This window comes from Epinephelus moara, chromosome 6 (assembly GCF_006386435.1).
Source record: "Epinephelus moara isolate mb chromosome 6, YSFRI_EMoa_1.0, whole genome shotgun sequence".
NCBI classification, from domain to species: Eukaryota; Metazoa; Chordata; class Actinopteri; order Perciformes; family Serranidae; genus Epinephelus; species Epinephelus moara.
Genome location: NC_065511.1, coordinates 22,027,398 through 22,053,288, shown reverse-complemented (window position 1 = coordinate 22,053,288; position 25,891 = coordinate 22,027,398). Strand labels below are relative to the sequence as shown.

At 42.0% G+C, this 25,891-nt stretch overlaps 2 protein-coding genes across 6 annotated transcripts in view; one reads left to right on the top strand and one right to left on the bottom strand.

The window, feature by feature from the left end:
- The window catches only part of LOC126391735 (IgGFc-binding protein), a 40,635-nt gene extending 30,393 nt beyond the window's left edge, over positions 1 to 10,242 (bottom strand). The window contains exons 1-11 of the mRNA XM_050046653.1: positions 10,200 to 10,242; positions 6,611 to 7,759; positions 6,166 to 6,500; positions 5,484 to 6,075; positions 4,260 to 4,855; positions 3,625 to 4,171; positions 2,989 to 3,539; positions 2,367 to 2,916; positions 1,866 to 2,062; positions 1,273 to 1,411; positions 372 to 679 (exon numbers count right to left, since the gene is read on the bottom strand). Of these exons, the coding sequence (XP_049902610.1) occupies positions 372 to 679; positions 1,273 to 1,411; positions 1,866 to 2,062; positions 2,367 to 2,916; positions 2,989 to 3,539; positions 3,625 to 4,171; positions 4,260 to 4,855; positions 5,484 to 6,075; positions 6,166 to 6,500; positions 6,611 to 7,759; positions 10,200 to 10,242 (5,007 nt within the window). The remainder of the gene's footprint in view (positions 1 to 371; positions 680 to 1,272; positions 1,412 to 1,865; positions 2,063 to 2,366; positions 2,917 to 2,988; positions 3,540 to 3,624; positions 4,172 to 4,259; positions 4,856 to 5,483; positions 6,076 to 6,165; positions 6,501 to 6,610; positions 7,760 to 10,199) is intronic.
- On the top strand, positions 9,489 to 25,442 carry si:dkey-262k9.2 (uncharacterized). 5 transcript variants are annotated; one of them, XM_050045711.1, is made up of 8 exons: positions 9,489 to 9,601; positions 17,516 to 17,576; positions 18,030 to 18,065; positions 18,967 to 19,008; positions 20,197 to 20,256; positions 20,414 to 20,482; positions 20,684 to 20,726; positions 21,887 to 25,442. In XM_050045711.1, the coding sequence occupies exons 2-8, from the start codon at positions 17,525 to 17,527 to the stop codon at positions 21,930 to 21,932; spliced, it is 348 nt and encodes a 115-aa protein (XP_049901668.1). In that variant the 5' UTR covers positions 9,489 to 9,601; positions 17,516 to 17,524; the 3' UTR covers positions 21,933 to 25,442. The 5 variants fall into 5 exon arrangements, with proteins under 5 accessions (XP_049901668.1, XP_049901669.1, XP_049901671.1 ...); XM_050045712.1 differs by having other exon boundaries at positions 9,495 to 9,601; positions 17,497 to 17,576; XM_050045714.1 differs by lacking the exon at positions 9,489 to 9,601 and adding an exon at positions 10,411 to 10,547.
- The last annotated feature ends 449 nt before the right edge of the window (positions 25,443 to 25,891 follow it).

Below are 25,891 nucleotides of genomic sequence, written 5' to 3'. Positions count from 1 at the left end.
TTTTCTTTCTTCTGACACCACAAGCTGAGTGCCATCTACTGCCATTATATTTGAGAGAAGGCAGACATCTCTACAGCCGATATCTCAAACATTCATCAACTTGCATCAAGACAATCTAGGTTGATGAATAGCACTACAGGTAAGAGGAATATGTATTTTTGATTTGAGGGTGAACTGTTCCTTCAACCCTTGTAGTGTCAGTGCATCTACATTGTGAAAAACCACAAGCAACTTAATATTTAAAAGGACATATTGAAGAAATGATCAATAATGGATGACTGGCATCTCAAATAATAAAAAAGTTAAACTACAAACTGACAGTGAGGCTAGAATGGTGATGTGACTATTTGTATTTCCTAACTCAAACTTACCCAAGCATGGCCTTTTTCCCCTCTGTAGATGGTAATATTGTCTTGAACCATTTTGACATGGATAGCTTTGAGAGAGGAAGCCTCGTCGGGGGTCCTGTCTTTCTGTACCCCTACCCAAAATGTCAAATTCTCACTGGTGTCATTCAACAGTTGGGCCAGAGTGTAGGTACAGTTTCCTAGGAATTCAAACACCTTCCCATCAAAAGTGTAGAAGTGGGCGCCTCCCAGTACCCAACACTGGGTTTGCAGAGGTTGGCTTTGGACACCACAAGTCTTGCCATCTTCACAGATTTTAGAATCATTATCACCTGAAAACAAAGTGGCACATTATCAGATTCATGCAGACACATGCAGCTGTAGAAATCTGCAGACCAGATCAGCCTATGAAACAACTGTTACAACATAAGTGAATAAAGCTCTAAAGTAGTTTTTAGAATAAAAAATAATCTGTAGTCACAGAAGTAAAAAAAAAAAAATCAGACTCATTTGCATGGCATCAAATGTAAATACACATTAAGTCATTTGCAACAAATCACATTTAAATTTCAGTCACAGGCTTTTGTGAGTAAAATAAGAGGTGCATTATTACTTATGATTGACAAGCACTGCAATCATGCTGGAGCCCCCAGGCAGGGACGAGATTTTTGTACATAATGGACTATTCAAAAGGGTGACGGTTTAACCTCATTTTAGGTAAAATGACAGGACACAGAAAAAAACAAAACAAAAAAAAAACACCTGTGCGCTATGTATGAGGTTGCAAAACAGCCCCGGCAGAAAAACAGTTACATATTAAAATTTGAAAATGCAAGACAAATGAGTGTTGCACGGTACAGCTGAAAGAACAACAGTCAGCCTGTGAGGAAATGTCACCCAACCCAGCAGAACCAGCTGGGCCTACCTTTCCTTGCACAGCCCCAGGTATTGTTAAGGGTGCAGCTCTCTCCCTTGGGGCAAGATGCTGGCTCGCAGCACATGGTGGCAGCGGCGGAGCACTTACACCGCTCTGAGCATCCCTCAGCCCACGATATCTCCCCAATCTACAGAGAACAGTGAGTCACTGTTGGTGTGCGTTACCCAACTGTTCTCTTAAACACAGTGCAAACAAACAAGCCAGGAAAACACAAAGGCCTAGGATTATGTGATTAGTCATGCCACACACAGGTGAGGCATATGTACCATTGACTAAGACATTAATGAGTCATGTTATTAACAGTGCATGGAATAACCAAGGCACGTTACTTGTTTAGCTTCAACTGTGGCAACATGTTCAACTGCCAGTGCAGTGGGATCACATGTTAGTGTGTCACAACAACACACCTCAGTGATTCAGCGAACCAATAGGTTAATCAGAGTCAAACAAATCTCTGCAAATCTTAAGATCTTAGATTTTACATATACAGTTTCACTGGATTAAGAAGAATCATAAATGCATTGCAGAGACAAAGGGAAAGTGTATAGCTGATATTTGCTAAATAATGTGTAGCTACTCACCTTGTAATAGTGCCCACGGTAGAAGCAACCACATTCCTCAGCTTTGACGCAGCCATTCCCACTCTGCATGTATCCAGACTTGCATTGACATCTCTCATAACAGGCCCATGGGCAGGGGATATCGGATAAAATGCCACAGGACTCAGGGCACGCACTGACACATATATTATAGTGAGAGTTTTTGGGGCATGAGAGTGCTGTGGGGGGGGGGGGGGGGGAGAAAAGGTGTTCATATACTGTACAGAGTCTAGCTAGTCTTACATCAATCTGGCAACAGCACTGTACAGAGCTTGCCAGAGTTCTTAAAGTACAAGAGAAGTGTGTGCAGACCTGTATGATTTACATGTACTGGCACACCATGACAGACTGATGAAACAACACATGCGCACTCACGAGAGAGAGAGAGAGAGAGAGAGAGAGAGAGAGATCACGAGAGAGAGAGAGAGAGAGAGAGAGAGAGAGAGAGAGAGAGAGAGAGAGAGAGAGATTAATGATACTCACTGCACTTCTCACCCCTCCATGGTTTGACCTTCGCTCCTGCCTCCTGGCATGCAAAAGTGTACGCTCTCAAACTGCTGCAAAACAATTCTTCATTCCCATTAGACAAACACAAGTCATTCACACAGTTGTGAAAGAAGGGCTTTGGGTCCACAGTGGAGTGGCATTCACCAAATGATCCTGCAGGAGCGAGCAGCAGGCCACAGAGGTTATCAGATGCAAATGAAGCTTCCATGGTAGAGTTGCACTCTGAACAGGAATCGCATTTTTCAGAGCAGTTTGTTCCAGGAGGTGAAAGTGACAAAGATGCAAAGATGAAAGCATCACTTGCAAGGCTGGAATTCAGGCTCTGTTTGTCAGTAGTAATGGCACTGATGTTTCCACACAAGCCACACATTTTGCTATGGGAGGCAGGAATCACTATTTGTACCAGATTAGGCCCTCCATAAGTGACAACAGTCCCTGTGTCTACAACAACACGAGTAAGCGAGCCAGAATGCAGTATTGCTGCGTGATCCAGCTGGACAGGAAGCCTCCTCAAAACACCATCAATCTGGAAAATTTAAATGTTAGAGTAACTATCGAGGCACATAAACAGTGAGTTTGTAAATGTGCAGCTGCTTACCTTTACTTTTCCCAAATGCTCCATCTCCAAAGATATGTTCACTCCACGGACCCTGAGGTGCAGCTGTCCTTGCTGGATAATAACAGTGGGCTCAGACTCTTCCTCGTCACAAACCCGGGATAGAACATAACGGCAGCTTCCCATATTAAAGTCAAAGCTACGTCCATCATAGTTCCTGAAGTGCCTGCCGCCCATGACTGCACATTTAACGGGTTGTGGTGCATGACATGCCCTGTGGCCATCTTGGGTGGCACACGTTGTTCCTTTTGGACATGTGTGGTTGGTACATTGCACTGTGTTGTGGCCCACACAGACACAGTGCAGCTTACAGTGCTCATCGGGGTAGAAGTTGTCATGGATTTCATAGTAAACATCATTGTGAATGCAGCCACACTCAGAGTTTCGTAGACATTTCCCACCACTGTGGAAGAACCCAGGTTTGCAGAAACAGCCCTCTTTGCATTTCACTGCTGGAGGACTTGGGTTTGCCACACAGTCAGACACGTGAGTGGAGCACAGGTGGTATTCACTGTTAGGAGGGCAGGAGTGATCTGAGGAGAGAAAGAAATCAATTAAATTCACAATAGTCCTATTCTGTACATATACAAAAATAATGATTTAACCATGGTTACTCACTGCAAAAGTTTAAATTTCTCCATTCATCCACTATAGCTCCCATTTCTTGACATACAGCAACATAGCTGGACAGAATCTGACACAGGGTGGTCTGGTTACTAAAGCAGAGGTCATGAACACAGTTATCATAAAAATCTTGTGGATCGACCGTTTCGTGGCAACTTTGGAATGCTCCTTCTGTATCCAGTAACCTTGCACAGAAATCCTTCCCCTCATAAAGAGTCCGATCGTGTGAATTACAACCCGAGTTGTTCATAGGCACATCCACGCATTCATGTTCGCTGCTGGTTTTCCAGTGTCTCACGGCCTGAGACATATCGGATTCGTCGTCGGGCATCACATCATCTTCTGGATTGCCATTAAAGTCCCCACACAGGCCACAGAGATTACCAGAGTAGGTCCTTGGCATTCGAACAGTCAGGACATCAGAGCTGTGTGTTACCACAAGGCCAAAGTCAGTCTCTATACACTTTGAGAGTCCAGTCATGTAGAGCTTTACTTTGCCCTGGCTCAACACAGATGGAAGACGCAGTAGCAGACCATTTACCTGAAACAAGCAGAGTAGTGTTAATACTGCAAGTGGAGAATATGGTTTGTCTACTCTAGATGTACTGTGGACAAATAACTTAACGTACCATAACTCTGTTCCTCTGTTCATTTGACATCTCAATGGAGTAACCAAAGACTGCCATTTTAACATGCCGAAAGGAAACATTTGTAGCATCCTCCATGTGGTTCTGGACCTCCACGGTGAAGTCTTCCAGGTCCCCCCAGGTGGGACAGTGAGAAGTGAGTAGATAAGTACAGTTGCCATACACATCAAAATGACGCCCGTCAAAGGTGGTATAATGAGGATCTCCTTTGGCTATGCACACTCCAGGCCCATCCGCGTGACAGCCGAGGACTCCGTTCAGAAGCTTACACACTTTTCCATCCTGGCATTGAGACTGAGCACACATAACCGTCTTGGAGCTGGGCTGGCAGACACATTTCTCCTGGCAGTGTTCATCGATCCAGAAGTTCTCCTTGGGGTGATAGTAGGACCCTTGGTGAAGACAGCCACACTTGCTGTGTGGTACACACTTTCCACCACTCAGCAGGTACCCCTTGTTGCACTGGCATGATTCCACACAGGGCAGGGAGCAATTGCTGTGGGCCTCCGGGTTAGCGCAGGTAGCAGGGCAGGCAGAACCGCAGATCTCATAGTGGCTGTTTTTAGGACATACCATAGCTGGGAAAGGAACAACACAGTGTTAGCAATTCTGTGGTTTATTTTTCGAGTAAATTATGATATCATTTAAAGGAGCAGCGTGTAGGATTTAGTGGCAGATTGCAACAAGCTAAAACTTCTCCCAAGTGCCAAACGTGAACTCCCTGTTAAGATTCCTTCATTGTCCATTGGTCAGGAGGTTTTTAACCAGGTGTCGAATTATCGGCAGAAGTTTCTTACTCTCCAAAACAAACGGACGAGGTGATTTATACTGGTACAAACAAAAATAAAGCAGTTTCACATTACAAATCAGTGTTTTCCCAACACTGTTCAGCTCATTGCAGAGGGGCTGGTAACTACAGTGGCCGACGCAAAAACACGAATGGCCCCATCTAGAGCCAGTGTTTCGTTTGTCTGTTCTGAGCTTCTGTGGAAAAATGGCAGTCCAACGTGGCGAACCCCATGGACGAGGACCTGCTCCCTATGTAGATATGATTGACTCATTTTAAAAAGGTAACAAAAACATGACCCTTGTTTTCAGGTGATTATAGACTAGAGAAAACATATCACATTCCATCTCTGCCTATATATTCCTGCATCCTACACACTGGACCTTTAAAAAAAAATAAAAAAATAAAATAAATCTCACAGCACTGTGAGATGGTTCTCCAGTTCTGGACTCTGGCCGAGAGCCTCTGGCAGATGTTGGCATAGGCCGTCAAGACCTTGCATACAGAGGAGGCATCTTCATTGACACACAGGCTGTTCACACAGCTACGAACAAAGGGCTCAGGATCAATATACAAGTGACAGTCTGCAAAAGGTCCATTGCTCCTCACAAGCAGAGTGCACCCAATCCCAAGGGAGCGGCCTTCATTGCCAGGAAATAATTTGGTCTGGCTTCGAGTGCACACTGGACATGAGACACCACCACCGCAGTCTTCAATACAGGAGCCTGTGTCACCGTTCACCACCCATGGGAGGGTGAAATCCACTGTCTGGGTATCATCAGTGCCATTAGGGGCAATGGCGCCAGCTGAGGAGCTGCGATTAGCATTTCCACACAAACCGCACAGGAGGCCATACAGCTCTGGGCCAACTTCAACCTGGAGATGGTGTTTCCAGTCGTACTGCAGAGCCAGGCCAAAGGTGGTGTCTAAGACAACGCTGGAGCCACTTTGATAAAAGTTCAGGGACCCGTTTCCCAGAGTGAGGGGCAGGTTCTTTTTCTGTCTGTTAATCTGAGTTTAAAGCAAGAGCAGGCATTGTGAATTAACACTTAACAGCTACAAAGTGTGTATTTTTGATTTGAATAATTTTGGTACACTCACCCTAACATAAGTTTTGTCTTCTTTAACTATGGAGATGTTAAAGCCCTGGATGCTTATCTGCACTGTGTGGATGGTGGAGACAGTGGCGCTCTTCACATATGCTCGTGCTATATTAATCTGTAGTGGAATAGAAGCATTTAAGCCTAGACAGGTCGTCTGAACCAAAGTGTAGTTACAGTTTCCCTGCAGGACAAAATCTCCTCCATCAAATGTGCGGTAATAAGAGTCATCCCACGCAGAGCATATCTTAGTGTTTGAAACACAAAGTGGCTTTCCATCTTTGATAAAGCACTTCCGTTTGTGACCACAGCGCAACTCTTCACAAGACGCTGCAGCTGAAATAAAAAAAGAAAAAGTTAGGTATTTATATCCAACACAGATTAACACAGTGACCAAATACTCCACATGCAATGCAAAGTTATTCAAAATGTGCTGTGGTACATACTTTTGTAACACACTGCTGGATATTGTCTGCTCATGGTGCTCAGGTAATTTCCCACATCTGTGTCTGTGTGAAGAGAACTGGGCTCAGCATTACCGTCAGGCAGCTGAGTAAAGTTGGGCTTCAGGGAGAATTTAAAACCAGACTGCAAATCTCCTGTGCCTGTACTGTTATCTTGCTGCTTACTCATATCACCTGAATCAAACATAGCGACAGTCTGGCAGATATCATCAACAGATGGCAGTACTATTAGAGTTGAAGGTCTCTGCTGTGCATTGTAACGTCTGAAGTAAACAAGCTGAAGAGGACTGTCACTGATAATGTGGATTTTATCTGAGGTCACGACTGGAATGACCTTCATAACGCCACCAACCAGAGACATATTCTGTCGCTCGGTGCTGGCAGTGACGTCCAGGTGTGAGTTAATGGTAGCTATTGCCAACAGGAAACTGGAACTCATTCCTGTGATTGCCAAAGGAGGTATAATGTAATCAAAACTCCAGTGTGAGACTGGTTTCAGTTCAGCAAATCCATACGAGCAATCCTGGGCTGTGTGTTTGATGCAGGTAAAACCAACCACTACACTTACAGCTTCTTTGGAGATTACCTCTGAGCCAGACAGGCTTGAGTTGCTCTGGAGGTAAACACTCTGCAGCCCCCCTATATGCAACTTAAGGACACTACCCCTGGGATACATATTGCCTTCAGAGAGCACGTCTCCAGAGGGGAAGACATCCACGGATGTCTCCCGGTCTGAGCTGGTGATCACCATCTGGCTGACAGCAGACATGTCAGGAGTAATGGGATAGTAGTGGGTCCCCCAGGAGGACACATCACGGAGGAGGCTGTGGTCACAACCAGTGTGGGTACAGAATGATGCAAGGACTGTAACAGGCCATGTAGACCTCACACTGAGGAGGTGGGAGGAACGATCACCGGTCATTCCCACAGACAGTGGCAGGTGGATTGTCTTTGACTGGCTGGCCGAGAGGTAGATGTGTTGCAGGAAACTGCTTTCCAGCACCTCCACAGTGACGGAGGACCAAACACCTGTGGCTGTGATGGTGACTTGATGGTTAACATTTGCTGCTGGGTCGTTATGTGGAGGGAACATAGTCAGAAACTTCCTTCCAGGACTGGCCGCGGACAAGCCTGCAGGGGAGACGACAAAACTGAGTTACACTTTACTATGAATGCTATTTTATATAATGAATCTCTGTTGATTAAACTGTGAGCTATACTTTAAAAGCAGCCAAAAAAAGGTAAAAAAAAAAAAACTACTACTACTTCTGCAGTAGCCTATTAACATGCTGATAGTGGTTATACTTATTCGTTTCTGTTTATTTACCACTTCAACAGGATGTACTCTTATTTGTGAGAGTAAATTCTTATAAAACATAATAATTCTATGAATTTCCGTAGAATTTCTTCACAAGGACCATCTCTTTGTACCTGGAGAGGGTTTATGAATACGATCCTTGATACTTAGTTGAAGGCTGTTTCACGACGACAACAAAAGGAACCTCTGGCTACATCATTTACTCGAGGCACTGCACACGTACACAGAGTGGCCCTGGGATTATAGTTATGGACCATTGTTAACTGAGAATACAACTATGAAGCAGCATACCCATTGACAATATTGTAAAAATGATTCAGCCTTTGTTGCTCTACTCAAAAGATGTGGCCGCAGTCCTACCCTCCTGGATTCATCACTATGAGCATTAATTCAAGGCAATGCAATTAACAAATACTGAATTGTATGGAATTGAGAATTTATATCTGTTGCAGCAGAGCATCTAGTTTAAACATCGTAAGAGGAGATATGTTTTGAAATCTTGGACTCCACAGGGTTTAACGGAGTTGAAATTTTATTTTTGATACCATCTTCCAAAAGTATGGGACAAAAAATAATGTATTTTTGCATACTTTGTCACATATCAACATGACAAAAATGGCATTTTACTTTACATTTTGTGCAAAAGTTTCTTAATCCATGGGACAGCCTGAACTGTGCTAACATAGCATCATATTACCTTAAATAAAAAGCAACTACTTCGAAAAGGTATGTGTGAATTTCTGTGTATGACAACTTTCTATATAAAAGCCTGTAGGCTCTAGTTTTATGGTGAATACATATATACATATAGATGTAGAGCGGATATCAGTGCAAATTTGAACAAAATCTAGGCAATAGGTAAAAATTACATGAGATTAGGAACCTCCACCATCTTCAGTGGGTTTTCTCTGCACCGTCACCTATATGCGGTGAGTCAGCTGTATGAAATATTATATTACAACCATCCATTTCATAAAGGGGACATAACAAAATGATGAAAAACATGGTTGTGTTTTGCTTTACCTCAGGTACGGGTATCTGAACAATTAAAGCCCTTTCGAGGGTTTGTGCCTGTACTAAATGTGTACCTTCCGCATCTGAAATCACTGTACCAAGCAGAGCCAGCATGTTTAAAATGAGGCTGTATCAGTGATGACAAGATTCTTTTTTTAAACACAAGTCAAAAATTCTTTTTCTGCAAAAGAGTAACTAGAGTTTCCTGGAACACAGATTACACTTTAGCAGCAATAAGTGTTACACGAGAGACTGTTCCGAAATTACTAACCCACAAACTGCCGTAAGTGTGCACATGAAGTGAACAATAACACAATTTACAAAACAAGATGGACAACTCAGGCAGCAGTTGATGATTTTATGACGGCTAAACACTTGCACTGAAGCGATTACATCTGTTCACCGAGAGCAGACAGAGCAAGTTTCCCAGTATGCACAGTTGTGAGAGATAAGACTGATGGTGTCAGGTTTCAACCAGCTCAGCAGCCAATGAAGAACATAGCTCCTAGATCCTGACTGGGTACACCTGTATTAACGTGCACACTCACTCAGGCTGTTTCCATGATAACAAGGATCTGGCGTGGGAGCTACAACATACCAGCAGTGCATAGAAACAACTCTGAACAACAGCTCATTTAAATGTAAGTTCACCTCTCAGTTCATATTCTTAATGAGTGTGAGGTTACTTTAAACTGCTGCATTATTCCCTACATGTTGATTGTCTTTTAGGACATGTGTGTACTGTGTGTGTGTGTCATTGTAAAGAGCAGCAAAAGTTAATATAAACTAAGGTAAAGGGATCATGTTTTTAACTCTTAGCAGAAGCATTGTAACAACAAAGGTGCAAACTGTTGGTGTGGTGGTTTAAATTTTACAAACACTGAAACCTTCAAATCAAAAAGATTTCTCAGCACACCACAATTCCCTTAAGCAATGCATAGATTAGTATCTTTTGTTGTTGCAAGGGCTGAGACATAGCCATACCCCACTCATCACTCAAAACTAGACAAACAGAGGGAAGACAGCAGAACTGTTGAGACTTGAGTGCTTCAGGTAAAAGAGGAATAACCGTAATGCAAACGTGTTGCAAATATTGGGAGAAGGGATTAGGGTAAAAACGGACATATAGCTGCTGGAGGACACCACCAACATGCTGGAAAAACTAGTCTGGGTTATACTGTTTGTGCAAATGACCGTTGAGACTCCTTTAATCACACCTACAAACAATATGCCACTTACCAAATCCCAGGAGGCACACCTGGAGGAGCAGCACACACTGCATTGCTGCACTGAAACCAGGAAACTCACATGAATGGAACAACTACAGCTTATCGATTCTGGTTTCCCGTACAGCTGATAGATTTCAGACTATTTGCATGCCAGGGAAAACACCAAACAGAGTGATGTGCCAGCGACACAGTGCCAACAGCACGCCGGGGGAAGATGGCACAGACGGCCTATCAGCACACCTGTGCGCGCTCAGCCTGTCCGTCAAAACGTGTGGGCGTCATTATTTGTGACTAATTAGGCTGCAACCGCCAGGTGAACCGCATTATCATTACTCCAGGCAGTTCTCATCTGTTTCAGGTACACTTTTGCCTCCAGTTCAACTAGAATAATAAGCAATTATTACTCAGTTTTACCGGAAATTGCTTCCTTATTGGAGATGGAAGAAGTATTCAGATCCTTAAAAGCAGGCCAACTAATACCACACTGTGAAAATAAAACTTGAGACCAATTATTATCATGATAATGTAAAATACTTAAAGTCCCTGTCAGTGTTTTACTATTATAGATGATGTTTTTGGATTAATATGCTGCATTAATGCTGTAAATTGCATTCACTTCTGTAGCTGTTAGTCCTAATTTTAATTCCCTTATATATTGTTGGGAAGTTAAATCTACAGCAATGCACCCTTTTGTATAAGATCATATGTTTGGAGGGGTCTCTGTTCTGTGAGAACTATGTAGGCTCATAATATTAAGGGGTGGTGTTTGGGGACCATTTTCAGTCTACACCTTCTGCAGCCCAACTGTTGAGGAGGGTCTGCTTGGAAATTTTTGTGAAGAGTTAACAGCTAGATTAACCATTTTGGAGCATTTTGAAACAAAAATCTGACATCAGGGGTTCTCAAGGTTTGATGACTTAGTGCCATTTTAAAGAGCACACATGACTTTTATACTGCATATTATACCATGACATTTCTGATGACTTTATTTTTTATGACTCGCTTTACTATAGCTTTTTTTTATTACCTTTTCTGTGATATACCACCACTTTTTAATCTATCTTTCAATCCCTCCAATATGTTTTATAATTACTGCCCAGTGTGGGCTATGTGTAAAAAGTCAGTGCTTCATGAGCTCAGATAAACAGCCATGTTTTCAGCTTTGTGACGAATGACGATGCATTTTCCAGCTGATAGTAGGAAAAGTTTCTCAGCACATAAAGGAACACTTCATCCTTCAGTTTATCACAAACATTCAAAATCAACACATCTGGAGATACATGGTGCTCACTGGACAGGAAGGGAATAAAAACTTGAATCTACTTTAAAAGTACGATACAGATACAATTTGTCTCAGAGATATAGTTGAATAGAATTACAGTGTAGCATAAAATGGGAATACTCAAGTAAAGTAGTAATGCATCTATTTGTTATTTAAGAAGCCTATACAGTACTTGAACAAATGTACTTAGTAAGATTTCATCGCTGCTTATTTGGCATCAGTTTTGGGAAGGTTACTTTTGTTTCAGGTTACTGTGTGAAAAATATAATATGTAATGGAACTTTTTTTTTAAAATTACGTCGTCAAAGTATGACATTTGATAACTTTTTGTTTACTTAAAAATGTTTTGGGCAAAACAGCTGAAAAATGTCAGAAATAGGCTGTGCCAAAAGAAAGCATCCCTGCATGCTGAAAAGCAACAGTGAATGTTACATTCTACAAAGCTTTATACCAAAAGAACATTTTCAGATATAACCCCTTTGTTATCACCAACAATTTGAGTAGAGACTGTAATTTAATTACATGTATCCCCTCAGTAACTGTAACTGATTACAGTTACATTTATTTTGTAATTTAATTACATGGAAATTGTTTTATCTATCTAGTCACTCCCAGACACTTTGGCGGAGGTGTGGACTCAAGTCACATGACTTGGACTCAAGATTTGAGTCACAAATTTGATGACTTTAGACTCAACTTGACACAGTCAAAAAAGACTTGCGACACTACGTGGACTTAAACACCACTGACGTGTGACTTTACATGGGCGTGACCCTTTTGACTTGAAAATACTTGATACCTTCCCCCAAGCCCAAACGTGAAAAAGCATGCTAATTAAAAGGTGTGCCACCAATCAAATGTATCACCTGAATCAGCTAATGCTAACACTACTCATTCCCAGCGAGTCAACACTCAACTCCCCAGATAATCCACTTTGTTTTAAACAGTCAAGTTACAGACAGAGATGCAACAACTTCTAACAAAAAAATGACTCATATAAATGTAATATATTTACACTCTGTTGCTAGGATGGCATGATATGTGATGAGTGCCTGATGACTTGTTTAGGTAGTAGTGAAACTAGTGGTTTAACAACCACACGCACACACGCACAAACTTCTTTTCCCTTCAGTTGGGGTGCCACCTCAAGTACAGTTTATCCTTGAGGAATCATCACAGTCAGAGCATGCTAGAGCATCTATGGGTATGGAGGAGTTAAGTGTATTTGGAGAGGTATAAGTGAGAGAAAATGGAAAAAACAAAAGCCATCCGAGGTACAAAGAAAAAAAAAAAAGAAGACAAAATTTGCAATTTTTATTTTATTATTATTATTATTTCTTTATTGGTTGTTAGCTAAGTTGTCTATGTTGATTTCTCATTAGCCCCTGTTCTATTTTTCTGATATATACAATACATCTAAAACACATCAATAATAATGATAATAATAGAAGGTTTTTTTTGCGAGGTAGGGGGTGCCAGGGGAAGCTTGCCCAGGGTGCTGAATAAGCTAGGTCCGGCACTGTGTTTAGGACTTGAAACTCAAAGTTTAGGACTTGACTTTGACTTAGTAGTCTTCATTGGAACTTGAGTGCAAAGACTTGAGGCTACTTGTGACTTGCAAAACAATGACTTGGTCCCATCCCTGCTGTTTGACATATATCACAGCTTTACAGTAGTGTTATTCATGTCCTATTATCTTTGCATGCTGTGCTGCTTGTTAACCTCACAGTTCTCAGGAAACTGCTCGTGACAGCACTTCTGTGACACACACACACACACACACACACACACACGCACACACACACACACAGACACGGAGGTATTTTCCGCTGAAGTAAAAAATTGACTGAGAGAAAAAACTTTAAGGGGCAGTTCGGTACAATATGAGGTGGCTGTGAATCCCCTTGTACATGTGTGAGAAAGTTGAACGTAAAGCCCACGCAGCAGCAGACTGCAGCTCTTCCAGTTAACCAGTCCGTTGGCACCGTGTTGGCTCATCTCATTTCATCGCCTGACTCAACAGCTGTGGTGAGTGCATCAAATTTCACGGCAGTGACGACAAAAAGTCACAAAAATATATGATTTTAAAACCTTAAATTTCACAAACGGAGTATACATTTCGCAATATAACTGTCTCTCTCTTGTATTTGTGAGTTAATGGTCGTTTTAAATGTACTGTAATGCAATCATACAGAAATACTGTCAGCATATAGGATATTTTTCGAAGCTAATTAGCATCAGCACGTAGCCTGCAGTGTAACTTCTCTCTGCTTTTCTTCCTCCATAACTTATTTTCTCACTTTTTCTCACCAACTTCTCCCAAGTTCATGTTGTTTATCAGCTCACCTGTATATTTCTGACTGTAACTCACAGAGAGCTCTAAATAACAGGCACTTGTGTTTGTTACACGGTGAGTCAATGTGAAAACAACTTGACTTCACCCATCTAATGTGCAGACTGCTTCCAACGAGTAAGCAGGTAACAGAAGGTGAGGCTGTTGTAAATGTAAGAGAACTGACTTGGCACACCGCTTCACCTCGTCTCTGACTTCCTGTGTGTGTGAGATTATCATGCCATTCACAGAGTGCTCATGAGTGAGCTTTCTGGCGCATTATATTAGTCTGCAAACAAATAACAAAGTGTTGTTCTGCTGTTGTTAATCAAGCTGCTTGCCTAGGGAGTGTCAGAGGTGAAGCAGGGGCGCCAAATATTTGCTGAACCCTTTACGTCTCCTCTTTGCAGAGTTCTTTTTGTGCATTTTGTGTTTCTTGGAGGAGTGATGAGGCTGTGTTTCAGACAGATCGGGCTGTGAAAACCCTCAATGTGACTGGGATAGCTAGGGCTTGTGATAGTGTTGTTAACAAAACAAAGACAAAACCGCTTTGTCTCCATCTGATAAAAAGTAAACCTGAGGTGTACGTGCCCAGAGTCCTGAATGCCCTGAATCAGGCTGATGCTGCTTTAGGCACAGCCAATATTTTGGTGTTACTGTAGAATCCTATCAGTTCATTCCTGTGTGTGCTCACAGGTTTTGTATTTTTTGCACACACACATGCAGAGAGAGAGGTGGAGAGAGAGGGAGGAAGGCAAAAACAGGATATGTGTCTCCAAGACGGCTGTCATTGTCAGACACACTCTCATATCCTCTTAGTTGTTTTACTGCTGGCCCGATGCTCAACAAGTCACCCACAGCCCATTTGTATTGGAAATAACTGCTTAGTTGTCAGACTTATTTGTTTAGTGGGAGTTGGACTGCTCACTGGTTTGCATGGCACCAACTGAGGTATTGTGAGTTTTTCTTTATTTTTATTTTACCATTAGTTTCCTTGTTACTTTGGTTGCGGTCCAGTGGCGTAGCGCGAGTATGTTATGTTATAGAGAAAAGAGGAATTTGCATCAGCCTCACTTATATAAACAGCTCCTGTAGAGATGGCAGAGTTGAGTAAACATTTCAATAAGAATATTTTCTCTCTTCACTGAACCAGAGTAAGCTACCACTTTTATAAAATTGAATGGCAATGAATAACAAGTGATAGGGGTGCTTTTTTTTCCTCCTTTCTCGCTCACTCTTTTTCCTTCTTGTTGGGCTCATTGTTTTTTTTTTTGTTTTTTTAGAGCAATGCTGTTTTAGTGTTGACACATCTTCACAATAATCAAAGTTTTTCTTTGCCATCTCCTCTCCTCTGTCTCTCATATTTTCTCGCTTGTATTTGTTTTCCTATGAACTCTCTAGGCCACAGCGATTCTAATATCTTTGCATGTTAACGATTGTTATCGCTGGTGTCAAAGTCTTGTCAGCTATGCACAGTGGCTGAGCAGAGGGCTGTTATCAGCGCGAGCAGATAAGAAAGAGATAGTCTGTGTCCCTGCAAGTAGTTCTGTTTATGTGCATGTAGTAAACCTCTGTGTCTGGGTTTGTTTTGTTGATACGGTTTTGTACTGGGTGGGTTGGAGGGAGTGGAAAGTGTTCATCATTTAAAATTAAACCTGGTAAACAAGATTAAGGTGTTCTGTGGGCTGGCCTGGACAGACAGGTATGAGGTTCAGGGTTAATCCTGTCAGTGGAGAAGTGCATCGGTGAGAATGGAACAAAAACAGGACATATTCAGCCTCCAGCAACAGCACAGTATATGCCTTTCTTGCAGCACTGCAATCCAGTTTTATGATTTCTACATTTACCTTCTATGATCTCTGCATCTCTAGCCAGCAGTCAGCTGGTTTGTCTGCTTTGTAAACAAGCCACTGGTTATTATATGTTGCAAATTGGGTCTGGTATTAAAGAGAAAATTCAATCGGCATTCAAATGTACAAGAATATATTACCCAATTTGAAAAATAATACAGGCGTCAGGAGCCATTTTGATACAGAGGCAGTGGACTGGGTTGATAAATATTTCCAAATTGGATCAGCTTATTATTTCACCCAAAGCAACTCTGAAAAGCAAATTGGATACAGAAGGGGATTTTATTTGCAGCTTCTTAGGTTGTTTGCGTTTGGAGATTTACTGCAGCTATTCAAGAGGCCAGAACAGCCCTCGCTACACTCCCTCTGCAATCAGCCTCAGTCGTGTGATTAACATCTTTTTCCTATATAGTCAACCAAAATAGTTCTTAATGCTGTTTTGCTAATTTAGCATGAAGATAATCTTGTTGCTTAGTGGGCTGTTCTCGGCCCTACAGGGTGGACATTTGTCTCACATGAAAGTTTCTAGACATCAAGTGCCATGGCAGCATTTATAGATGAGATTACAGTTTATGGCCAGTTTCCTGATGCATAGTTTTTCATAAAACTGTCAAAAACTGTGTGGAAAGAATGAACCAATGCTGATAAGTCTTAGAGCTGATAGCTCAGTCTTTTACACTTCCATTCACCAAATATGGTAATTAGGATCTTCTCGCCATACGCTGAGCGTAATCCACTTCCTTAAATTGTAGTAGTGAGTAGGAAACAGTAAGCGGGTGTTTGCTGCCGTCCCATGGAGCCCAGTTTGATAATCTAATACTTAACAATGCAGGTCACTTTAGTTCTTTCCACAGTCATTAACTATGAAGGAAACAAGGACACAATGGGTATGGCTAACAGTAAAGAGGCGCCTTCAGTATAGCATTTGGCACAAAGGTCAATGGGAGAGTTCCCTCTGTGTACAGTATCAAACATTGCATGACTATTGGTTCCTGATCCCATGCCAGCCTCAATAGCTAAATCGGACCAGTGAGACTTCATCCGGGACCTCAACTGGAAGAGAGGTCATTCCCATGTTTTTCCCTCTTTTAAAAATATCACCATTCATATTGTGTTGGATACAGCTGGGGGCTTTGTTTGGCAGGCTAACAACATCTGCGTTTCACATCTATGTGGTGGCGATGGGGAGCGGAGGTAGAGTTTGTTTTGGGCCCTGTGCCATGAGGAAGTTGTGCGATTTCTCCTCAGGAACAACAATGCACCAAAAAAAGAAATCCCAGCCAATTTCTGTTATAGGATAAAGTTGATGAATTAATGTGTTTTTGAGTGAAATGGAGCTCTTTCCCCAGTTAGCACAACAAGAATATTGCTCGGCAGAATACAATGAAAAAAAAAAGATTCATTTTTGTTTTGTCAGTGGACGTCATCGGACACTTTTTTTTGTTGCTCAACACCTGGCATAGCACCCGGGCTTTTGCAAAGGGAGGGGAAAATGTTGAATAGACACTTGTTGACAGCTGACTGTGACAGAATTCTCAGAGCAGGTTTTCTGCTGAGCACTATGGGAAATAAGGATGTCATTCAGTGACCCTCTCCCGCCACCCACCTCAGATTACAGTCTAGATATGCATGCATACTTTAAACCAGTTAAAACAGTGCAAGGACTTGTTGGCTCAGAAACTCCTAGTTTTCCACTGACTAGCAGTATGTGATCCTGAAACTCAAAGTACCACACAAGCCCCCAATAATAGACAGCATTGCTGCTTTCCATCTTGCCCTATCTCACACCAAGATTCCACACACATCAATGGCTGAATATTAATAGCAGATATTTTTATCTCAGTTTCTTTTCCCCCCCGCAGCATTTGAAGATGATGCGATTGCTGTTCCTGTGTCTGCTGCTGCTGCTGCCAGCTGCTACTGGTATGTTCTCATCTCTGTGACGCTTGCAGGTGATAAACATCTAATCAGGGTCTATGCATCCCTGCGCCGGCATGTTTTCCTCACCTACCTATGTATGTGCACCGCCTGTGCAGATTAATGCATGCGCTCACTTTTGAATTATACAGCCACCTAAAGGAGAGGGTGTTACGGTGAAACAAAGGGTTCGTACGTGTAAGAATAACATTAAAGGAAGTACATGCACAGTGAAATTAGCAACAGTACTCGTAATGCTGTACTTTCTTAGTATAGAGGATACCAGAAAAAGTACAGCAGATAGACACCACCTTAATACAAGTAGAACATTAAACTGACTGTGGTCCTCGCACTTTTTGTGCTGTACATTCCTATTATTGTCGTAGTATTCTGATATTAACCTTCAAAAAAGTTATTGTGAGCATTATAAAAGTATTCTAACTGTCACCTCTTTTGCAGCTGTTTCAGAAGAGACTGAAGGATCAGCTGATGACGGTATGACATGCATCTTTGTCTGTAAAATAAAGAAAAACAGGAGCACTTTATGAAGCCTTTCAATCACCACAATTTATGAAGAAAACGTGACTGCTTCCCTCTTGAAGTCAATTAAGGGATGCAAATAGACACATTTGATTTGTATTAAGCATTGAGAGATCACACCCATACGCAACCACGGAGAACATTTTCTGTCCATTGTTTTGGAAGGAATTATCACACTGTAATTTCATTTTCAATTATTTTTTTGCTTGTTTCTACATGTTTCTTTGTACTGTCGTCAGTTCCAGTATTTTGTTTTTGTTTTGACCTGAGGTAAGCTTAGTGGATCCTTTAGGTCATGTATGAAATAATTAGCAGGCGGATCAAGGGTCACACCAGACATGTTGGTTGACATGCGCTAGCTTCGTGTCAAACAGAATAACTTCAAATCATGATGCTGATTCATAATGCAACGTGCTGAACATGAGAAAAAATACTTTCCTCGTCTTTACATTTCTACTCTTTCTTTGTCAGTGCACAGCAGAGCTGCGCAACTGCAACCTCTCCCATTTCTCATTTAATGTTTTTTCTTCCTCATTCACAGTTTTGGTCACTTGTTTATGGGTGTGGTGTCTTGCTCTCAGTTTTTACTGCCTACAATTCAGATGTATTTTGGTTTTCTGTGCACAATATTGATTTCAGTTTATAGTTTTCATTCTTTTTGCTCACAGACCCTTTGGTCCTAAACTGACTTCATAAAACCATCAATCAATAGTGTTGGTAAAAGATTAAAGGTGTTGTCTATATCCTGACTATAGTATAGTGCCAAAACTCTGTTATTATTTCAAAGTGCTCACACTCTGAAGCATGCGTTTCTGTTCTGTCTGCACAAGAATCTAATTTTATCCTTTCTTCACAGGTCTGAATGATGATGATGACGAAGATGTATATAGACAAAGAAGTGAGTATATTTCCTCAGTTCATGAGAGTGAATTGGAGGGCAGTAGGCTTTTCTAGTTTCTTGTGCGTCACACCCACAAACTCTGTAATGGCAGCTGCCCAGAGGAGAGTGTGTAAAGGTTATGGCCTCTGTAATTATTGTCAGTAAGTCAGCACTGTGTATAGGGTGCTCTAGTCCCGTGAAATGTGTGGGGCTGTGGCCCCTGTTGGCTTTTCCGCCTCCCAACCATTAAGCCCTGAATGGAATCAATTAGCTCCCTGGTGGGGCCCCGCGGATTCCACCAAAAGGCCAATGAACACGTTGACATCTCCGCCATCCCGCTGGTCAGCTAATCAACATTGGCATTCTCATTCTCTCTCCACCCCTCTCTCCGTCACTCCTCATCTTGGCTTTGATGGACATTTGATAGAATTACAGATCTGCTTAGAACGGGGCAGTCGGCTCTTGGAGTAGCAGCCTCTCTGCAAAGCGCTGTGATTCCTCTGAAGCCTCAACCCTCTGCCTCTCTGTAGACACAAGCTTGTATACTGAATTCCATACACCATTTGTTGGCATTGTTGTCTCCTGTAAGCAGTAGAAGTATTGCATAATGAAGTGTTCTGTGGAGGGTTGAAATGTGCAGGGCTTTGTATTGCTTTAAAAAATGACAACACCAGTACAGAGGCCAGTACCCTTACACTGATACTGATACCAGGAGAGCACTTCAGGCGTGTAGTACAGCCATACTTTAGAAGGTTTTAGTGGCATCTCAGCACACTGAACTGCCAACTTCATCAAACACACCCCACTCTGCGTCATCACAACACAGATTGTATGGATTGTATCTGCTGCAGTAGTGGGCAAACCACACTTCACATTGAATTAAAGAACACTTGTAGTGATTGGCTGCCAAATGCTGGCTCATGGGGAAGTTGTTGGGTGTCTGTAAATTAAAGAGTTTGGTCTAGAACTACTCTATATGAAAAGTGTCTCGACTGCGAGCAAGACCATACCAATAGTCATTTTTTTCGAGATCTGAGTACAAAAAGGATCAAGTGCAGGTTTCAATAGTTTCGATACTGCCTGGCACTGCGTTATGTAGGTCGATACCTTAAAGGTATCAAGTGCTGATACACAGTCCCATATACAATACACCTGAAATCAGCAGAGCTCATGTTAACTGGTCTCCTTTTCTCTTTGCCACTTAAGCAAATACAGATCTTGGCGCCACAGCTGCAGATAAAACTACAGGCGTAGAAAACGCGGCAGGTGAGAGAAGTATTTCAAATATAATTAGTGATATACCATAAATGTATTAAAATATTAGAATACATATCAACAAGTATGAAGGATTCATAATAACATACACTGGTATTCATTATTGTTTAATACACTTACAGACCACTTTCTATGTTTTCTCTTTTAGATAACTTCACCGTGATCGTCATCGTCGTAGCTGTGGCTGTGTTGGTTCTTTCAGTCGCTGCGATAGTCAGTAAGTATTCTGTGTTTTGCTGAGACATAATGATGTGAAATAGTGCTTGCTTCATTCCCCCAGCTGACAAATGTGCAGCTGTAAAGCCCTTTGGTGGAATCTCTTTACTCCCCGTGTGCTTTGTAAAGATGTTAATACCTAAGCAAATATGAACTTTTCTCTTGTGTAGCCTTGACCTTTTTCCATTTTTCTTCCTTGCAGCCATAATGTTAGTAAGACGCCACGCGCACAATCGGCAGCAAGGGTAAGGTCAAATTTCTTCATTTTCAAAGTTGATATTTGAGAGATGCATGTTCCACTTTACGCTAAGTCAGCCTGCAGGTGACAGAACCAGTCTGGTGGGTAACAGCCTCACTGCTGCCTTGCCAATGAACCCTACTCCACATGACTCGTCAGCATCAAAACCAGAGGAAAGCACTCGGGTGGTGAAATGTAACCAGCATCCACCCATCCGAGCCCGTCTGGACTTGTACAGCAATTAGTGTCACAGCCTGAGGCCACCACTGAACACTCCCCACCTCTAACCCTTCCCATGTTAGCTATCAAACAATAGCCTTAAGATAGTGCCTCTGGGTCTGTATGACCGAATGGGACAAGACCTAACCTGTTCCAAAGCTTACCTCATGAACTGAGGCCTGAGTTAGACAGCTACTCAGAAATAAAGCAATCCTGTAAACATGATCCTGGTGTCATGACAACAATCTGCCAACAGCACTCAGACTGCAGAACAGCCTAAACCAGTTATACAGAGAGACGATCTCTCCTCACTTTTTGCCTCCCTTCTGTACTTTGCTTATTTAACGGCAGCTGGCTCTGGGAAGACTTTCTGCAAAGAAATCAGTTTCTTTTATTCTGGTGTACAGTAATACATGACCTGCAGGTCAGGTCAGAGAGGTTGCAGAGTTCAAATTATTCTCCACGCATCTCCTAAGCAGCAGGAGAACTGCCATTGTGGAGCAGACACCCAAGACAATCTGCAAGGGTTAAATTCCTCCGCCGGATTACTGGCTGCCTCCTGGGGCTGCAGTCAGCTCTGGCAGTGTTTGGTGCTGACTGATCGCTCTGCTGAAAAGAGGCTTAATCACACAGCAACCTCTGGCTTGTTGGATCAACAGTGCCTTGCCAGGTTTATAAGTCCCACCTGGGGATGAGCCGTGTTTTGAGGTGGTGCAGTCACCATGCACCTGTCAGAGCCCTGCAGCATGAGGCAGACGTGTCATTTCCTGAATTCCGACACGCAGGGATGTTTCTTGTGTCTTTCTGCTAACAAACTGAGAAAGAAGCTAAAAATATCTTGAAGATGACATACTTTTGCTCTTGCCCTGTCTCCCCTTACCCCCCTCCTCCACCCCCCACTTTCCCTGCTTTCCCGTCCCGTGGCCTGTCCTCCCTCTCTGTCTTTAGGGTCTACTCCGTGCCTACAGAGCAGGACCAGAAAGGGGCAGTCTAGTTCCTGGTGGAGTAGCAGTCTTACAACGACAGACAAGAGAGGAGCAATGCACCGGGCTATGTCATCTCCTACTCTTCGACTCAGGACAGATAGACTTCTTTGCACAACAGCCTGCTTCTCACCATCCAGTACATTGCTTGCTCCTACATAAACTCCTATGAATACATATGCAATATATATATTTTTTTTATGTTACACACTTTTGTCTTTGTCCCAGCCGTTTATACTCCACATAACATGCAATTTAGCCAGGGACATTTGGAACACATTCAAACCTTCTAATTGGATTCTATTTGAGGAATCCAAATCAAAGCCAGTGAATGTGGCTTAAAGCTTCTTTTGTTAAAAGGGATGATTTAGCACAGCCAAAGCTCCCCCCTTTTTTTTACTACCTGAAACAAGAAATTATTCCCACCAGCTATGCAGTGAAACTGTATTTGCGTTTGATTTGGTGCATGTGGAACAGACCTGTCTCTGTGAAATGGTCGATGAGTGAGACAAGCCATGCTAATCCACACTAAGCCAGCCCAGTGCTCACTTCATTCTCCTATTCACTTGTCTGACACCTTCTGTTCCTGGCCCATTAGGAATGACAGGAGGCAGCGCAATAGGGAGATAAAAACCTGTTCCCCCCTCTTGTCAACCTCAGTAAAAAAGAAGTGAAAATAGCCAGTGTGAACATCTCCTTGCAAGGCAGCAAATTAATCGACCGCCATGAATGATGATGTTTTCTTTTCCCCCCTCTCTGTTTCGTTTTGAAAGGCTTTCACTTTAGTCCCACAGATTGTAAATACAGTGGCTCTCTGAATGCTGCAGAGAGTTAGATTAATGCCTCACACTGGTAGAAAGAAGCTGGGTGTGAGGGAGGGATACAATCTCACGAATCAAATAAAGTGTTGGGGATGATTGGGGAAAATACCAACAATGCTTTTGTTTCATTCATACAGAGCATGATGGCTTCTCTGTTTTCATTTAAATGGAAATCAATCATGCCCTGTGAAAGAAAGCTTTCTATCCAAGAACCAGAGGCACTGGTTGCCTTATTTGTTACAATACAGAAAAGGGAAATTTCTGTGGCGAAGGTTAACGGGGAATGAGACATGCTCCTGTTGGACATGACAGTATTTCAGTTGTGGCTTTGAGTAAGCAGCAGTGGGAACGGCTACACGGGGTTAAACGCTGGATTTGTCAAAGCAGGATCTCACTTTGCTCTACCACTAAATCTCGCAGCTAATCTTGCCACTGGGGACAGGGCTCGGCTCCAGACCAGCCAGACTTGAGAGCAAAAACAATTGTGGAGTCACGTCTTCTTTAGGGCGAACAGTGACTGTAGGTCTGAAGCGTCGTCTTAAACATGACGCATCCCAGTTTATTTAACACAAACCAATTGGCAGATGATTATTGTTTGTGCATTTGTTTTACCGTTCATATTTGAGCGCTGTGTGTACAGTGTGTGTTACTTCTCAAAGCGTAGCATTGCCCAATAAGCCTTCAATATCTGTCAGCATTTCAAAGGGAGGACAACTGGACAAAAATTGCAGTACAAAACATTTCAGGTTTTTTTCTATGTCTTTGTAGTCATATTTACTCACATTCACTTTTTCTGTCGGACAAACAAACCACAATGACAACATTTGAGCAGGGGATTCTCTTTGTTTGAATGTATAAAGTAAACAGACTTGTGCAAAAACCCAAAGTGAAATGCAGTGTTTGGTTCAGACTGCTCCGCACATGATGTGACCAAACGCTGCACAGTTATTCCCTCCTATGCAGCCTCTCTGCTGTGACACTACTGATGCAGATGTAACAAATGTAGATGTTGAGCTTTTCTATCTCTCTCAACGGCATGTATGTGGAAAAAGTTATACTTTTTTACCCCCTTTTTTAAACTGGCTGATTGTCTTTCTATGCAGGCTGAAGTACGGTGTCTCTGTGAGCTCAATGCACTGCAACTTAAAGGGACAGTTCACCCCAAAATCAAAAATACATATATTTCCTCTTACCTATAGTGCTATTTATCAGTCTAGATTGGTTTTGCATGAGTTGCTGAGCTTGTGGTGTTCAAAGCATCAAAAAATGCATTTGAAATCATGATCTGATTACTCAAGATATCCACAGACCTTGTTGTGAGCAGAGGAGAACTATTTTCTTTCTACCGAACTACACCCGCCAACCACATCAGCGTGCAGAAGGAAGTGTGCATCTACTGCTAGCCCACCTAGCACCAAGTACGATGCCATTCATGTTTACATCTCGGTCTGTCAAAAGCACAAGCCTCTAGTCCATGAGTAGATGCACGCTTCCTTCTGCACAGTGATACGGTTGGCGACTGTAGTTCTGTAGAAAGAAAATAGTTCCTACATGAAACTGCTCACAACAAGGTCTGTGGATTATCTTGAGTAACCAGGTCATGATTTCTGGAAAGAGACATTGCTGTTGAGAAGACACACATCTCTATAACTGATGCCTCTAACACCAAAACAATCTAGATTGATAAATAGCACTACAGGTAATAGGGGGAAAAATGGAGTTTTGATTTTGGGGTGAACTGTCCCTTTAAGAAAACACGTGCAAATAGACAAAACAAGCAAATAAAGACATCCTCTTGTTCAATATGACAACACACGAGCAGAGTTTTGGGGAAATAAATGCTGGAAATACAGACAACACAAAAAATACACACAACAGAGCTAAATATAGAAACATGCTGCAAATAAATGCAAGTTCTGTACGACTTGCAGCATTTCAGCAGGCTACTGTATTTGGTTGTTTTTTGTTTTTTCCCTAAATGTACAAGATCCTTTCTCCATTTGCTTATGTTTTATCTAGTTGCATGCGTTTTCCAAAGCTGCACTGTGTAGAGCCTCCAGAGCCACCGTACTAAAGGCATGGTCTGACTTTATGCAATTCTTCTAGCTTTTAATATATAATATATTGTAAGTATTTACAGAGTTACTGACCTATATATTTGTATTGTTTCTCTTGATGGAAAATGTATTGTATTTGGCTAAATGGTCTTTTATATACTTGTTGTTAAAGGGTGCTTCTTATCTCCATTGTTCATTTATACATTTTATTTGTGTAAAAAAAAACGTTGCGGCAAGTGGGAGTCTGTTTTTTTGCCAAAAACCCTTATGTAAAATATTTGTATTTTAGTCATATTGTAGCAAAAAAAGTTTAAATTTGGACTTCATGTTAAATGCACATGTCCATATATACCTGTGTATCCAGATTAACCCTACCGTATGTGTAATTTATGCAAAGGGCACTTACATTGTTTTCTCATTGTATAATTATTTGCAAAGTATATAGTGCATAACCTTATATCTCCCAAGAAAACAGTTGCAGTCAGTGATTGTACACCATGAATCAATTCTGTTTGCACATCTGCTCTCTCCCTGATTTTGTTCTGATAGCAATTAGAACAGTGAATACTACTGTAGATTAAGTAGAACTCTGTGTTGATTTTGACATTAAATCTGTTAAAAAAATTTGCTTGGTTTCTCCCAGTTTGTTGTCTGCATCATTAAGATGCCATATGGATGCAAAGATAATGCGCCAGTGGATTCTTGTTTAATCTAGGGCTTTACTCACTTACAAGCACAGAGTCACTAAGAGGCTTAGACACCCCTTACTAAACATCACGTTTTTGTTGAGATTGAAAGTGTAAAGAGCGTGCAGTATCTATCAGGAAGAGGTGACCCCGGCTTCAGTTTTAGATCCTGACGGAACACAAGTGTTGTGCGAGATTGTCAAGTATGGGATGACATGGGTTATTCTTCATAACCTTTAATAATAAGCCTGGCTGTGAGACACTGCCAATGGCTGTGTTATCATTTAAAAGATACAAAGGTCATTAGAAACAAGCCCGCTTCAGGGCTGGAGGTTTGATTAAAATATGAATCATCGAGATAAATGACCGCTTTACTTTTTTTAGTGCAGTTTTGCTAAGTATAGAA

What these genes read in the sequence shown, in the direction of transcription:
- si:dkey-262k9.2 (XM_050045710.1), top strand. An exon ending in AGATGTATATAGACAAAGAA is followed by an intron (nt 19,009 to 20,196) that starts GTGAGTATATTT and finishes TTGCCACTTAAG; the next exon opens with CAAATACAGATCTTGGCGCC. An exon ending in AGGCGTAGAAAACGCGGCAG is followed by an intron (nt 20,257 to 20,413) that starts GTGAGAGAAGTA and finishes TTTCTCTTTTAG; the next exon opens with ATAACTTCACCGTGATCGTC.